Here is a 16,121-nt window from a genome sequence, read left to right on the forward strand (position 1 = left end):
AATAATCTCTAAGTGTCTGGCCAAAGCTGAAGTCTGGCTAGCCTCCATGTATGCTGTGAAAATTCTCTGGCTGCAGTCCTGACGTCCTAAACATCTGAGGTTGCATCATTTTTCCCACAGTTGCTTCTGGACTGAATGTCGACAGCATATGATGTAAACAGGTCAGGATAAAACGTAGAAAGTGTCTTCAGATTTTCTCTCCTTTCTTTCTCTCTCTTTTCTCCCTTTCTTCCTCCCTCCCTCACTTCCTTTTTCTCTTTTTCCTCCTTTCCTTCTCACTCTCACCCTCCCCCCTCATTTTCTCCCTCCCTCTCTCCTCCTTCTCCCCTCCCCAGCTTCTTCCCACCCTTCTTTCTTTTGTTTGTTTTGGAAATTCAGGCGTACACAGTTTCAAGACAGATTTTGCCCAAGGGTTTTTCAGTTTCCTGAAGGGTAGAAAGAGTATAAAGACTTGTGAAAAAGACCATTGCAGAAGTAATACAGCCAAAGAGGTAAAAAATTCAGTTAGTGGTAGAATGTTGACTAGTATTTTTCTGTGCTGCTTTGCTATGAACCCTTTCTTCCCTGAAGCCCTCACAGGTCTTCAGCCTGGATGGTCAGTCAAGAGGTCTCCTGTGCTCCTGTTGCTTAGGTGGAATGGCAGTAGGGAGCATGGAACACGGGCTTTCTCTAACTGTAGTGAGTGGGGGTCACTCTCCAGTTGAGGTGTGCAGGCTTCTCAGTGCGGTGGCTTTTCTTGTTGCAGAGCAGGGGCTCTAGAGTACAGGTTCAGTAGCTGTGGTGCATGGGCTTAGCTGCCCTGGGACATGTGGAATCTTCCTGAACCAAGGATCAAACCTGTGTTCCTTGCATTGGCAAACAGATTCCTAACCACTGAACCAGGGAAGTCCTAGAAAATGTTTTTAAAGGAAGCTAGAGGCAAATTTCTCCTAGAAAACTTAAGGAAAAACAATCTTTGAACTTCTGCCTATGACTTCATTCATTTCTTTCCTACCACTCAGTTTCTAAGTCTTATCAACATTTATTTAAAAAGTAATCAAACTCCATCTTCTAATAGCTCACGATTCTTTTGACTCTTTCTCAGTATGTGGCTATTCTGTTTGAAACAAAATCCAGATAGACCAGGATTTTGCATCTGAGCATCAAAGCAAGGGGGTAGAGCTGGAAATTTGAGGTCTCTGTAATCGGAGATGGTGAATATAATGTCTCAAGAGCTTTGATTATAGAGGCCTCAGTGTTCTGACAAATCTGAGAATAAAATATATATGAAAACTGTTTCTTTTGTGTCTGACCCAGCACAGATCAACAGGTGAATTATTTTTTACAGATAGAATTAAGGCAGTCCTACTGGTGTACCAGCAGATGCATGGTTCAAGGACATTGGGCATTCTGGAGAATTCTCTTCTGCTCCCTTATTTGAGAAACGTCTAATGCAGAACTGGTTAAATCATTGCTTTTCTGCCTTTATTCGACAGACTTTTCCCTAGTATCAGCTTACTGGTAAGAAACCTGCACTGAAATTCTACTTTCCTTGGCCTTCCCTCTGTCGAACTTTGTTGAATAGAATGCCTGACTCCTGCCTAACTTGGCTCTCTTCATCTTGGCTCAGGCTGAAGCAACTGGACAGCTTGGCTCAGAGTCCAGGGGGTTAGAAACTGCAATCTCGTGGCCACCCTGCCTCTCCCTCACATGGGCTGTTCCTGCCCAGTCTGGTTGGTGAATAGTTCCTGGCAACTGCCCCAGAGAATAGAGCCACTAACAATAGCAACTCTCTTTTTAGCTCGAATCTCTTGGTACTCAGGACTGTGAACTTAGGAAAACCTAAAATAACCTATGTAATTACAGTGGGTTACCCTAAGAGTCTATTTCTGCCATTACCAACTCAGGATGTCACTCCAGAAGATATTTAGCTGCTCGTAGTGGAAAGAGTACTGGGCTTATGGCCAGACAGACCTAGATTCAAAAACGAACTTGGCTATTTACTAATTTTATGACATTGGGTAAGCCGCTAATTTGAATCAGTTGGAACTGAATGAGTGCCCACCTATACATATAAATGCTTGGAAACCTGCAGTGTTAAACCAGTGTTTAACAAGGTTAAACCATTGCTATTGGGAAATGGGGATAAAGTTTTAAGAAAAATTTAAACCTTCAAGAAGCAGATGAATCAACCTACCCTCTGTTCCATACCATAGTGTAGCGTTAGTCACTTCATCTTGTCCAACTCTTTGTGACCCCATGGACTGTAGCCCGCCAGGCTCCTCTGTCCATGAAATTCTCCAGGCAAGAATACTGGAGTGGGTTGCCATTTCCTTCTCCCATTGCATAGCATGGTCAGTTTTAAAACTACAGGTTGTTTCCACTTAAAGGCAGTCTTCCCCCTTTGCTTATGACACAGTTGGAAATGGGGGAATGATTTGGCAGTTCCTTTCATATCAAGGAATGACAAAGGAAGAAGATGAGTCCTTATACCTAATTAGTACAGGAGTGTTATCCACTTATGTGGTAACTGTGCCAGCAAACTGGCTTTCTCTGAAGTTTAGCCATTGTTTTACTTAAATTTTTATCTTATGTGTAGGAAAAGATATATTTTTACACTTTCTCACTACTCTTGTATAAACAGAGCAGGACCCTGTTTGTACCTGCTGGGTACAAATCCTTTCCGTGTTTCTTGTTTGCAGGAAATAAGCTTCTTTCAGCCTCCTCAACCTTCCCTGGGTTCCAAAGGGCACATTCTAACAGGCCGATGAACAGGAAAGGGAGGGAATGTAGGAAAAAAGGAGAAGCCAAGAAACAATAGAGCAGTCCTGGGGCAGGCTCCTGGTTCCAGCCAAAAATGGTTTCTCTCGGGTCAAGAAAATGAAGCCTGGTTCACTTTCTCCAGGGACCACCCCCTGCCCCTACAGGCCGGATGGCATGGCCAGAAAAACAAAAATAAAAACAAGAAAGCTCTGCCTGTGGATTTTACCACCGTGTAGCGGGCTGCCGTCTATGGGGTCACACAGAGTCGGACACGACTGAAGGGACTTAGCAGCAGCAGCAGCAGGGGTCTTAATGGGCTTCCCAGGTGGTGCTAGTGGTAAAAAAAAAAATAAAAAACACCTGCCACTGCAGGCGACACAAGAGATGCAGGTTCAATCTGTGGGTCTGGAAGATCTCCTGGAGGAGGGCACTGGCAACCCACTCCAGTGTTCTTGCCTAGAGAATCCCATGTATAGAGGAGCCTGGCAGGCTATGATCCACAGGGTTGCAAAGAGTTGGATATGACTGAAGTGACTTAGCAAGCATTCAGGGGTCTTAATAGTTTTCCTGGCCTTATAATAAATTACCACAAACTTGGTGGCTTAAAGCAACACATATTTATTACCTCATAAATTCCATGGATCAGGAATTCAGAAACAGCTTTGATGGGTCCTCTGCTCAAGATATCATAAGGCTGCGATCAACCTATAGGCCAAGCTGATGTCCTCTCCCAAGCTCACAAGGGCTTTTTTTTTTTTTTTTTTTTTTGCCATGAGGTTGTAAGATCTTAGCTAAAAGACCAGGGACAGAACCTGTGCCCTCCACAGGGAAAGCCTGGAGTCCTAACTACTGGACCACCAGGTTAATCCCCAAGCTCAGAAGGCTTTTGAAAGGATTTAAGTGGCAGAATTCATGGTGCCTCTATCACAACGGTTTCCTTTACAGCATAAATCACATTATTTTACCAGTGAATTTCTGAACAGAAAGAACTCACTGTAGTGGTCTGACACATAATTGTTGAATGAATGGTATATGGTTATGGGATATATGGTATATGGTTACTCGAGACCCATATTATTTTCTTATTGATTTGTTAGCAACTTGAGGGCACAACCCTGAATCGTTTGTCTTCCTCCAACAGAGTCTAAGCCAGTGCGTGCTAAGTGGCTAAGTCGTGTCCGACTCTTGCGACCCCATGGACTGTAGCCCACAGGGCTCCTCTGTCCATGGGACTTTCCAGGCAAGAATACTGGAGTGGGTTGCATGCCTTTCTCCAGGAGATCTTCACGACCCAGGGATCAAACCCGTGTTCTGTCCCTGGTCTGGTGGCTCCTGCAGTGCAGGCAAATACTTTACCGCTGAGCCACCATTGCTCAAATCTCATTTCTGTGGGGGGAAAAAAATCAGGTGCAACAACAAAGCCCGGAGCCTGAGAGCAAGGGAGGATCTGGCAATACTGAATAAATTTGTGAGAAGTTACGCTGGAAGGACGTAGGAGAGACCGATAGCAGAAGTGGGCCACTTAAAATCCTACACGGCTGTACCTCTGCAGGTGACGTTTGAGGCTTCAAGCAGCAGAAGCTATGCTTCTCGCGAGAGTAAAGACGGACCGCGAGAAAGTCTGTCCGTGCCCCGCCTTCCTTGAGCCCCACCCACTCCCTGTCCTCACTCCCACCTTGAACCAGCTGCGTGTGACGTCTTGACGCGTGCGTGGCCGTGGCGTAGGAGGCGGGCCCGCGACGCGGCGCCGGAGGAGGAAGTGGTGGGGTTGTTGCTCCTTCTGCGCCCGCTGCTGGCTCTGGGGGCGCGGAGTGGGGCCACAGTCGCCGCCGCTGCGTTCGCGCTCTCCAGCTGTTCCTCTCCATGTGCCCGGGCTCCGTCGCTCCCCTTCCTCAGGCCGCCGCTTACCCCGGGGTCTATGGAAGTAATGGAAGGACCCCTCAACCTGGTGAGTGCCCCACAGAGGGTTGCGTCGGCTCTCGGGCACCTTTGCCTCAGGACCCCGTCTCGGCGTGCAGCTGACTGGAGGCCGGGAAGCTGGTGTGGCGCGGGTGATCCTAAAATCTGGGGGGCGCAGACAGGCTCGGCCCTACAGCGGCTCCAGCCAAGCAACCGCAGAGGGCCCCTCGGGGATCCGCGGGAAGCTCCTGCCTCCTGTTCCCGCCGCCTTCAGGCGCCCCCTACCCCAGGGCCCTGGATGAGGGGCTCCCACCAACGAGGGCTGCCACCTCTCCAGACCGGAGGAAATGCCTCCAAGCGCCACGTAACCACCTCTTTGCAGCCTGGAGAGACACTGAAGCCGGCTGGGGCAGAAATGGTGTATAATACTGGTTCTAACTTCCAACACAGGGTCTGAAGTCTGAGCGTCCCCACTGTGGAGAAATCATAACCTCTCACCCCCGTTTCCCTTCACCCATTTCTCACCTGTGTTCACATGCATAAACTGAGACTTTCCTTTCTCAACTAAATTAGAGACAGCTGGAGAGAAAAGACAGGGCTGTGCCTGTTTTTAGCTTAGTTTCATCACTAGGTATCATGAAAGTATGGTAGATGTTTACCTTTCTCAGAAAAAGCATTAATAGCTCATTATTATGTTTTTATGCACCTCAGGTGTAGCGATTTTAAAACAAGAAACACGAGTTTTTTTCCGCCTGGCCACTGTATCCTTTGGTTTTCCAGAGAGGGTGTCTATTTTGGATACAAAAGTTAGATTACTTAAAGTTGTAAACAGACAAGGTAACTTTTTTCAATTCAGCTATGATAGTGGGTTTGGAAAAAAGAACGTATGGAAAATTATTAGTTTCTCACGTTGGAACCCTGAGAACACGTGTGGTGGGAGAGCTCTGGGCTGGAATCAAACCATTCTGTAGAGAAGCAGTACAGCCTGGTGGATTAAGAGTATAGATTCTGGACCTAAACTGCTTGGATTTGAATTCTGACTCTGTTGCTTAATAACTGTATGACCTTGGGCAAATTAGTTGATCTCACTCTTTGTGGTTTGTTATGAGGATTAAGAGAGTAAATAGAAGTGAGGAGCCTAGAACAGTACCTGGTATGTAATGAAGTGTAAGAGTTAGTTATTACAATAATCAGACCAAAACTCTTAATTTAAAAATCTCACTTGGATTTGAGCTTAAAAAGTTTAAGATTCTAGGACCTAAAGCTATGGTTCCCAGATGGCTGGTGCTAGGTTAGCTGCTATGAGAAGTGCTTTCCAGTTTGATTGTTGAGCCCTGCCCCCATTGGCAAGAGTTGTTTACACTTTAAAAGAACCAGACTAGATTTGTGATTTTTTTTTTTTTTAAAACCAGGGAAATGTCTTGCACTCTTCTTGGTTTTAAGGTGACATATACTTGGCAGTGAAATATAATGGATGGCTCAGTACTGAAACTTCACAGAATAATTATTTCTAATTATTATTAGAAATAACCAGCAGTTCACAAAGTGCTTCAAAGTTCACGTGTCCTTGCAAAATGACCATTGGTTCAGTTCCAGTTAACTTCACTTTATTTGGCTGCTTGCTTCAGCATAACCCCAGCCAAATGCCCCACTAGTGTGTGGTAGCTTATGAAAAGACTGAAACTGGATGACAGTTTAGATGGAGCAGCAGAATCACCAGTTTAGGAAAAATTAGTTGACTTGCCAGTGGTATTACCTTTTTATAGAAGACAATTTTGGGTAGTCTTAGGAGTCTAGCATAAATCCATAATCCAACCATACAATTTATGTGGACAAGTATCAGAAATTTGGCATCTTGAATTCTTAAGCCATTTGAGATTTGAAAGATTTAAGTTTTAGGTCTAGCTGTTTAATGGAAGAGAACAATAGAACAAATTAACATTTACTTGAATCATTTTAACTGTGCTAAGTATTAGTGTCTGGCCTCTGAATTTGTTGTCACTCAGTTTTAAAAGACAGATTTTTTTCATTTTCTGTTGTACTATATCCTTGTAGCTTATATGTTTTATGTGTAGTTTGTACCCCTTAGTTCCCTATCCTGTCTTGCCCTATCCTCCTTCCTTCTCCCTACAGGTAACCACTAGTTTGTCTTCTGTATCCAAGTCTGTGTTTTTGTTATTGAATATATTCATACATTCATTTTTTTCCTTTAGATTTCACATGTAAGTGATGTCATACAGTGTTTGTCTTTCTCTACCTGACTCATTTCACTTATACCTCCAAGTCCGTCCATGTTGTTGCAAATGGCAACATCTCATTCTTTTTTATGGCTGAGTAGTATTCCATTATTTGTGTCTGTGTGTGTGTGGTGTGTATGTGTTGTTATACATATCTATATATACATATACACATACATCGCACCCTTTCCTATTCATTTGTTGATGGGTATGTTGGTGGCTTCTGTATCTTGGCAATTGTAAATAATGCTGCTCTGAGCATTGGGTTGCATGTATCTTTTCAAATTAGTATTTTCATTAGAAGTCTGAATTTTTTTTTTTAAGACAATCACATTCTTTTATGCCAGCCAATATTCATTCTAGTATCCAGCAGACTCAACATGAGAAATACTTGTCAATGCTATAATTTTGAGTGCCTTTGAGCATCCCATTAGTCTATACAAGCTTTTTCTAATGACATCATAGTGTGTTCCAAGTTGATTGCATAAGGACTTATTACAGTACCTAGATTTATAATCATATGTCCTCAGAGCATCCTTGAAATTAAGTAAGAATTGCTTCCCAGCTTTACAGATAAATAAGCCTAGACAAATTAAGTAGATTAGTGACTCAAGTACATTATGGAGCTACCTTATGTTGATATCATGACTTCTTTCTAGTAATTTTTCTGTCTTAATATACTTAAAACATTCATTTCAATATGGCCCTTATCTATATTGAATTACGGATTCTTTGTCAGTATCTAGTGGCTTTGCTCTAGTGCATGGTGCTAAGTCGCTTTAGTCGTGTCTGACGCTATGGACCACCGAGCTCCGCTGTCCCTGGGATTCTCTAGGCAGGAAGAATACTGGAGTAGGTTGCCATGCCCTTCTCTATGGGACTTTCCCAACCCAGGGATCAATCCCAGGTCTTTATGTCTCCTACATTGGCAAGCGGGTTCTTTACCTCTGGTGCCACCTGGGAAGCCCTCCTCTGTTTTAGTATTTCTTCTTTTATGTTAGATTTGCAGTCTGAATTTGTACTTATTTCCTCACAGTGATTTTTAAGATATGGAAGAGACCAGCTTGAAATCGTCATTTTAATATATAGTACGAATACTGTGTTCTAATGTTCTGGTGTTTGAAGTTGGTCAGAAGGAAAATAGGATGAATTGTATTTACCTTGGTAGGGGGGAATAACTAGTCTTTGGGCTCTGAATAAGTTTTTTTTTTCCATCAATTTTCAATATGGAAAATTGTAACTTATAAAATTACTTAGTGTATATTTAGGCATTTCTTTCCTTACACTTAATTTTGGTGATGCAAGTGCTAGTAGCAAATGTCAAAACTTAGGTGAGATAATTGCTAGTTCTTTGTTTTCGGTCTATTTGGGAATGATGTCAGACTTTAATTTACATATGGCTGTGTTGCTCATGCTTTGCTTACCTACTCTGCAAACTCTAAGGACAAAGTCCATGTGACTCTGTGACCACAATTGTGTTCTTTGTGTTTGGCCCTTTTAAGAGTGCTGAGAATATGTTTGTTGAGAAGCTGAACTGCTCTTTAGAGTACTCAACTCTTCTCATCTAAATAAAGAGAGACATTACCTTGCCAACAAAGGTCCCTCTAGTCAAGGCTATGGTTTTTCCTGTGGTCATGTATGGATGTGAGAGTTGGACTGTGAAGAAGGCTGAGCGCTGAAGAATTGATGCTTTTGAACTGTGATGTTGGAGAAGACTCTTGAGAGTCCCCTGGACTGCAAGGAGATCCAACCAGTCCATTCTGAAGGAGATCAGCCCTGGGATTTCTTTGGAAGGAATGATGCTAAAGCTGAAACTCCAGTACTTTGGCCACCTCATGTGAAGAGTTGACTCATTGGAAAAGACTGTGATGCTGGGAGGGATTGGGGGCAGGAGGAGAAGGGGACAACAGAGGATGAGATGGCTGGATGGCATCACTGACTCGATGGACATGAGTTTGGGTAAACTCTGGGAGTTGGTGATGGACAGGGAGGCCTGGCGTGCTGCAGTCCATGGGGTCTCAGAGTCAGACATGACCAGGCGACTGACCAACAAATATCATTTAACTGAAGCTGAAACTCCAGTACTTTGGCCACCTCATGCGAAGAGTTGACTCATTGGAAAAGACTCTGATGCTGGGAGGGATTGGGGGCAAGAGGAGAAGGGGACGACAGAGGATGAGATGGCTGGATGGCATCACTGACTCGATGGACGTGAGTCTCAGTGAACTCCGGGAGGTGGTGATGGACAGGGAGGCCTGGCGTGCTGTGATTCATGGGGTCGCAAAGAGTCGGACACGACTGAGCGACTGAACTGATCTGATCTGATGGTCCAAAGGATGGCCTTGTACGTGTGGGGTCTTTGTAACTACTCCATGTTAATTATATTGACAATAAAAATAAAATTTGGCCCTGAAAAATATCAAGGAAAATTTCATCTTGGCACAGGCTAGGCTAAGCTTGGTGGAAGCACTCTGAGGGATGGCAGTAGAGCACTAAGACTTAGCCAGTAATTACAGAGGCCTGGGGTTGGCAGCAGGCACTTACAAATACTATTATTTTGTTTTCTCAGTGGCTGTATGAGATATTTAACATTTTTACAGATGAAATCTTGGAACTGCAGAGTAAGTGGTGATAGTTGGATTTGAAAGCAAGATTCTAAGTAAAGGATCTCATCTTTCTATTAGATCATGTTTGCCCATTTGTTTTAACTGTGATCCACAATAAGAAATTTTTACTTAATGACAGTACACGCATCCCTAGGTGTATATTACTTTGGAGCTTGGTTCCTTATGGATGTGTCTCTTAGAATTGTGCAAAGTGCAGGGATATTCATAAATTTAACCCCAAGTAAGACAAAAATGTAAAAAACAAACAATGCTGTGTATGTGTATATAGTATTGTATATTATATACTCTGTTGTTCTAGTCTCAGTTGTGTCCAACTCGTTGCAACCCCATGGACTGTAGCCCTCTAGGCTCTTCTGTCAGTGGGGATTCTCCAGGCAAGAGTACTGGAGTGTGTTGCCATGCCCTCCTTCAGGGGATCTTCCCAGCCCAGGGATTAAACCCAGGTCTTCTGCATTGCAGGCGGATTCTTTTATTGTCTGAGCTACCAGGTAAGTCCAAGAATACTGGAATGGGTAGCCTATCCCCTTTTCCAGGGGATCTTCCTGACCCAGGAATCGAACTGAGGTCTCCTGCGTTGCAGGCGGATTCTTTACCAGCTGAGTCTGTATAGTGTTACATATGATGCACTCTAATATTTACTATTAGAGTCTTTTAAATGCTGGTTGTGACCCACAGATTGATTCCAGGACCCACTGTTGGTTTTCATCCTGTAATTTGTCTTCACAGCAGATGATGGCAGTTATTAAAAAAGGGGTGGGCGTGGGGGGCAAGGTAAACTGAAATCTTGAGGAAGCAAAGAGATGCAGCAGACTGCCTGTGGGAGAAATTGACTTAAAATCAAAAAGGTCTTCCTGGACCTCTCTAACAGTTGAGCGGTTATCCTAAGTACAGTTCATTATATTAGTTACACAGTCGGTGTAGTCCTTACAGTTAGGGGATGCTACTTCAGAAGCATCACAGTAGACTCATAGTAAATTGATTTGGAAATGGAGAGTCAATGACTTTTCTCCTTTGCTGTCCATTGAGGACACTACCGCAAGGTTCAAGAGTACATTAGATTTTCCTCTGCCAGTTTATTGTGTTTGGTAATGGTATTCCTTTTCTTTTCATATTTATATACAGTTTTCCCAAAGGACACAAATAAATAAATGGAAGTTTAATAGAAAGTGATACTTTTTTTTTCCTTTGGGAAAGAACACAGTATGAACCTGTAGTTTTAAGGCAGTTAGCATGTAGTTCTTGGTGAGGGCAGTCACTTGGTAATCTAGCTGTAGTTAGGATTTTTGTTGGTCACAGGTGATGGAAATCCATTTCAAATTAGCTTAAATCAAAAGGGATAATTTATTGAAATCAAAAGGTGGGTTTAAGGCACCTGAAGGTCTAGGTGTTAAGACAGCTTCCACTGGATAGTGCACGGATTCAGTACCTGGTTGGGGAACTAAAATCCTGCATGCCATGCGGCATGCCTCCCCTCTCCCCTTCCAAAAAAAGAGAAACCTGCAGGAGAAAGGTGCAGGAAGGGCAAGACTACAATGCAGGTGAGTCTAAGAACTTACAGGACCAGGGACTCTTAAGATAATCAGGTTTTTCTACTCTGCCTCATCAGACTTTATTGCTTTACTTCTCTCTCCAGATTCCAAATCTGCATTTTCCACCTGGCTAGTTATAACCAATTAAAACTTTCTTGATGTACCCTCTGGTCCTAAGTTTGAAAGTACGCTGGAATGGTTTCTTTCGATGTCTAGGGGACGAGGTAATTTATAAATACAGCAAGTTCCATGGGGATCATATTGATTGTATAGGAAGAACAGTTCACAGGGTGGGGGTGGGAGGAATTGGTACAGGGCACATGGAATAAGGGGGCTTTCCGGGTGGCTCAGTGGTAAAGAACCTGCCTACCAGTGCAGGAGCCATCGGAGATGTGAGTTCGATCCCTGAGTTGGGAAGATCCTCTGAAACAGGAAATAGCAACCCACTCTAGTATTCCTGTGAGGATAATCCCATGGACAGAGGAACCTGGTGGGCTAGGTGGGGTGGCAAAAGTAGGTGGGCTCCATGGGGTCACAAAAGCATTGGACACGACCGAGCACACATGCGTGTAGTAAGACGTTACTACATCTAAAGCTGTTTTACTTTTTATAAAGGCTTTAGAACATTTTGTGATATTGTGCTTTCATTTTTACCCAGGAGGGAGTAGGAAACTGCTGGTTAAAATGTCCTCAAGATTGGATGGATGAAATAGTGAATGAAGTAAATGCACCACTGCCTGGTTTTCTTGTGCTCAGTATAGGTGTATATACATATGTATAGTTGTTTATTTTAGATTTTGATGCAAAGTTTTATTTTGGTATTTTCTATGAAATACATTAATGCTTGCTTGGCATTTCAGAATCTTTGGTTTTGTCACCAACCCTCAACATAACCTCTCTCGTCCTTCCATCCGACTAACTGTTCATTGACCCATCAAACACGTGAGCAGTCACTGTCTTATCAGGTAATCTGGACATCAAAGATTTGACAAAGTCCCTGTTCTTACAGAACTTTGATCCCATTCTGTAGTTTTCGTCTGTTGTGTTCTCTTTGGCTGTTTTCTTTAGCATCTTAAGCATAGAGTTCCTTGCTATTCCAATACCTGGGTAATCTCTGGTTCTGTTTCTCTTGTCTTCTGTTTATTGTTAGTGCCATTTTCCTGCTTGATGTGCTGGTAACTTTATTGTATATTACACATTATGGATGATGTGTTATGGAGATTCTGAATTTGTTATTTTCCTCCAAAGAATGTTGTTAATAGCTTGTTCTTCTGGCTGACAATTAAAATGCTAGTGGATCATCTTGATTCAGTCCAGGCTTGATTTTAGGCTTTACCACTGTGGGTCTGTTTCAGTTTTACCCATGATGCCTAAAGTGTGGTCCTTACTCACAGGGCTGGACTTTTGAGGTCTCAACTCAGAGTCCCAAGTGTTCACCAAAGGTAATACTTTCTCTCGACCCAAACTGCAACCTATCTCCCCAACATTGTGTGGCTTCTGAATTCTTTGCTAAGAATTTCTGCTCAGCTTCCTGGAGTTGGGTCCTGTTCACGTACAGCTTGGATGTTAGCTAAGCATCTGAGAGAGTCTTTGATGTATACTTGTAGGGTGTCTTCATTGCACTTCCCTCTAACCCTGCACTCCTCAAAATCTAGCTTTTCCTTCCAGTTTCTGTCTCCTTAATCCTTCAAGCTTGGCTTCAACAGTAGGTGAACTGAGAACTTACAGATATACAAGCTAGATTTAGAAAAGGCTGAGGAACCAGAAATCAAATTGCCAACATCCGTTGGACCATAGAAAAAGCAAGGGAATTCCAGAAAACATCTACTTCTGCTTCATTGATTATGCTAAAGCCTTTGACTGTGTGGGTCACAACGAACTGTGGAAAAGATGGGAATACCAGACCACCTTACCTGCCTCCTGAGACACCTTCATGCAGGCAGGAAGCAACAGTTAGAACTAGACATGGAACAACCAACTGGTTACAAATTGGGAAAGGAGTACATCAAGGCTGTATATTGTCACCTGCTTATTTGAATTATATGCAGAGTACATCATGCGAAATGCTGCACTGGGTTGAAGCACAAGCTGGAATCAAGATTGCTGGGAGAAATATCAATAACCTCAGATTTGCAGATGACACCACCATTATGGCAGAAAACAAAGAGGAACTAAAGAGCCTCTTGATGAAAGTGAGAGAGAGTGAAAAAGCTGGCTTAAAACTCAACATTCAAAAAACAAAGATCATGGCATCTGGTCCCATCACTTCATGGCAAATAGATGGGGAAAAGTGGAAACAGTGTCAGATTTCATTTTCTTGGGCTCCAAAATCACTGCAGGTAGTGACTGCAGCCATGAAAATTAAAAGACGCATGCTCCTTGGAAGAAAAGCTATGACAAATCTAGACAGCATATTAAAAAGTAGAGATATCACTTTGCCAACAAAGGTCAGATAGTCAAAGCTATCGTTTTTCCAGTAGTCACATATGGATGTGAGAGTTGAACCATATTATAGAAGGCTGAGCGCCGAGGAATTGATGGCTTCGAATTGTGGTGCTTGAGAAGACTCTTAAGAGTCCCTTGGAGAGCAAGGAGATCAAAATCCTAAAGGAAATCAACCCTGAATATTCGTCGGAAGGACTGGTGCTGAGGCTGAAGCTCCAGTACTTCAGCCACCCGATGTGAAGAGCCTACTCATTGAAGTGAAGAGCCTACTCATTGGAAAAGACCCTGATGCTGGGAGAGATCAAGGGCAGGATCAAGGGCAACAGAGGAGGAGATGGTTGGATGGTATCACCGACTCAGTGCACATGAGTTTGAGCAAACTCGTGGAGATAGTGAAGGACAGGGAATCCTGGCATGCTGCTGTTCAAGGGGTCACAGAGTTGGACACAACTGAGTGACTGAACTTTGGCCAATGAGATACTGCCTTCTTGGGCTTTATTTTCCTGTACTCTCTTTTGGAAAATGCACTCAGAATCCCAAGGGGAATGCAGGTTTCACCTTGTACATTTCCCATTTCTTGAAAATGTATCCTGTTACTTTTTTTCTCCGCCATCTGTAAACTGTTGTTTCCTTATACTTCACCCAGTTTTGTAGTTGTTTACAATTGGAGGGTAAACCAATGCCAGCTATTCCATCCTATCTGGATCAGAGGTACAAATTTCCATGAGAATTTCCACAGGATTCTCAAAATTAAATCAGTGTATTGTAAACCCTAAGTGCCAGAAAGTATTTTAATATGAGATTGTGGTATCACAAAGCTAATACTCCCAATATTCAGTGACAGAATATCCCAGCCATGTAGGTATTGGCTAGTCACTGCTTTCCATATTTAAACATCTATTTCCAAATAAAGTTTGAGGCAGCTTACAAAAGACAGATACCATACTATTAAAATATTAGTTACCTTAAATGAATACTTAAGTGAAAGTCACTGTCGTTTCCGACTCTTTGTGACCCCATGGACTATAGAGTCCGTGGAATTCTCCAGGATTCTGGAGTGGGTAGCCTTTCCCTTCTCCAGGAGATCTTCCCAACCTAGGGATTGAACACAGGTCTCCTGCATTGCAGGCGGATTCTTTACCAGTTGAGCCACAGTTACCTACTGAGATAAGTTATCCTGAAATTTAGCAGCTTAACACACATTTGTTTCCCCACAGTTTCTGTGTGTCGGGGATAAAGGCATGACTTAGCTGGGTTCTTTGCTTCAGGGTCTTTTACAAGGCTACAGTCAAGGTGAGGGTTAGCTAGGGGTGCGGTATCATTTGAAGGCTCTCCTGAACTGCTGCTAAGTTCACTCACAGGGTTGAGGGCAAGATTTCATTCCTTGAGGGGTTTTGGATTGAGGACTTCAGTTCCTTGCTGGCTGTTGGCAGACCACCTCATGCCCTTCCAGGTGAGTGTTTCCTTGGGGCAGTGAACAGCAGGATTGTTGGCTGCACTAAAGTAAGCAAGGGAGAAAGTGCTACCAAGATGTAAGTGACGATCTTTTGTTACCTAACCATGGAAGTGACCCTCCATCACCTTGATTGTATTCTGTTTCTGAGATGTAAATCACTAGATCCAACCCACATTTGAGGAGGGAAGATTATATAAGGTTGGGAATCCCAGGAGAAAGGAGTCATTGGGAGCCATATAAGCAGCTTACCACACTTGCTGATAGAAAAGCGAAGAAAATAAGAACTGAAGCAACAAAGAGTATCAAGAAAGTATAATCCTTTGGGGCTACATCAAACTAAAAAACTTACGCACAGTAGCAAAATGAAAAGGCAACCTACCAAATGAGAGAAAATATTTGCAAATTATATATGATAAGGAGTTAGTATCCAAAATAGCAAAAAAAAAAAAAAAAAAAAAAAAATCTGATTAAACAACAGGCAGAGGATTTGAATAGACATTTTTCCAAAGAAGACATACGAATGGCCAACTGGTACACGAAAAGATGTTCAACATCACTAATAAGGGAAATGCAAATAAATCAAAACCGCAACAAGATATCGTCTCTCACCTGTTAGGATGGTCGTGGTTTAGTTGCCAAGTCATGTCTTGAGTCTTGCGACGCCATGGACTGTAGCCTACCAGGCTCCTCTGTCCATGGAATTCTCTAGGCCAGAATACTGGATTGGGTAGCTGTTCCCTTCTCCAGTGGATCTTCCCAAACCAGGGACTGAACCCAGGTCTTGCGCATTGCAAGATTTTTTACTGTCTGAGCCATAGGGGAAATCCTCCCTGTTGGAAAGGTGACTCTCTAAAAGATAGGAAGTAACAAGTGTTGGCCAGAATTGGAGAAAAGGGAACCCGTGTGCACTGTTGGTGGGACTGTATTCATACATTGGTGCAGCCACTGTGGAAAAAGGTCCCTTGAACAATTGAAAGTAGAATTACCATACTATCTTGCAGTTCCATTTCTGGGTATTTTTCTGAAAAACAAAAAACAAAAAACAAAAATGTCTACTGAGATTCTCTGCCTGTGGTTTCAGTTCAGTAGCTCAGTTGTGTCTGACTTTTGCAACCCCATGGACTGCAGCACGGCAGGGTTCCCTGTCCATCACCAACTCCCGGAGCTTACTCAAACTCATGTCCAT

At 43.1% G+C, this 16,121-nt stretch overlaps 1 protein-coding gene across 2 annotated transcripts in view; it reads left to right on the forward strand.

Moving 5' to 3' along the window:
* Positions 1–4,449: 4,449 nt before the first annotated feature.
* The window catches only part of NRBF2 (nuclear receptor binding factor 2), a 29,177-nt gene continuing 17,505 nt past the window's right edge, over positions 4,450–16,121 (forward strand). The window contains exon 1 of one of the 2 annotated variants that reach the window (XM_027530622.1): positions 4,450–4,690. In XM_027530622.1, coding sequence (XP_027386423.1) covers positions 4,661–4,690 — 30 coding nt within the window. In that variant the 5' untranslated portion in view covers positions 4,450–4,660. The remainder of the gene's footprint in view (positions 4,691–16,121) is intronic. The other variant, XM_027530623.1, reaches the window with a different exon arrangement.

This window comes from Bos indicus x Bos taurus, chromosome 28 (assembly GCF_003369695.1).
Source record: "Bos indicus x Bos taurus breed Angus x Brahman F1 hybrid chromosome 28, Bos_hybrid_MaternalHap_v2.0, whole genome shotgun sequence".
Taxonomy (NCBI): Eukaryota; Metazoa; Chordata; class Mammalia; order Artiodactyla; family Bovidae; genus Bos; species Bos indicus x Bos taurus.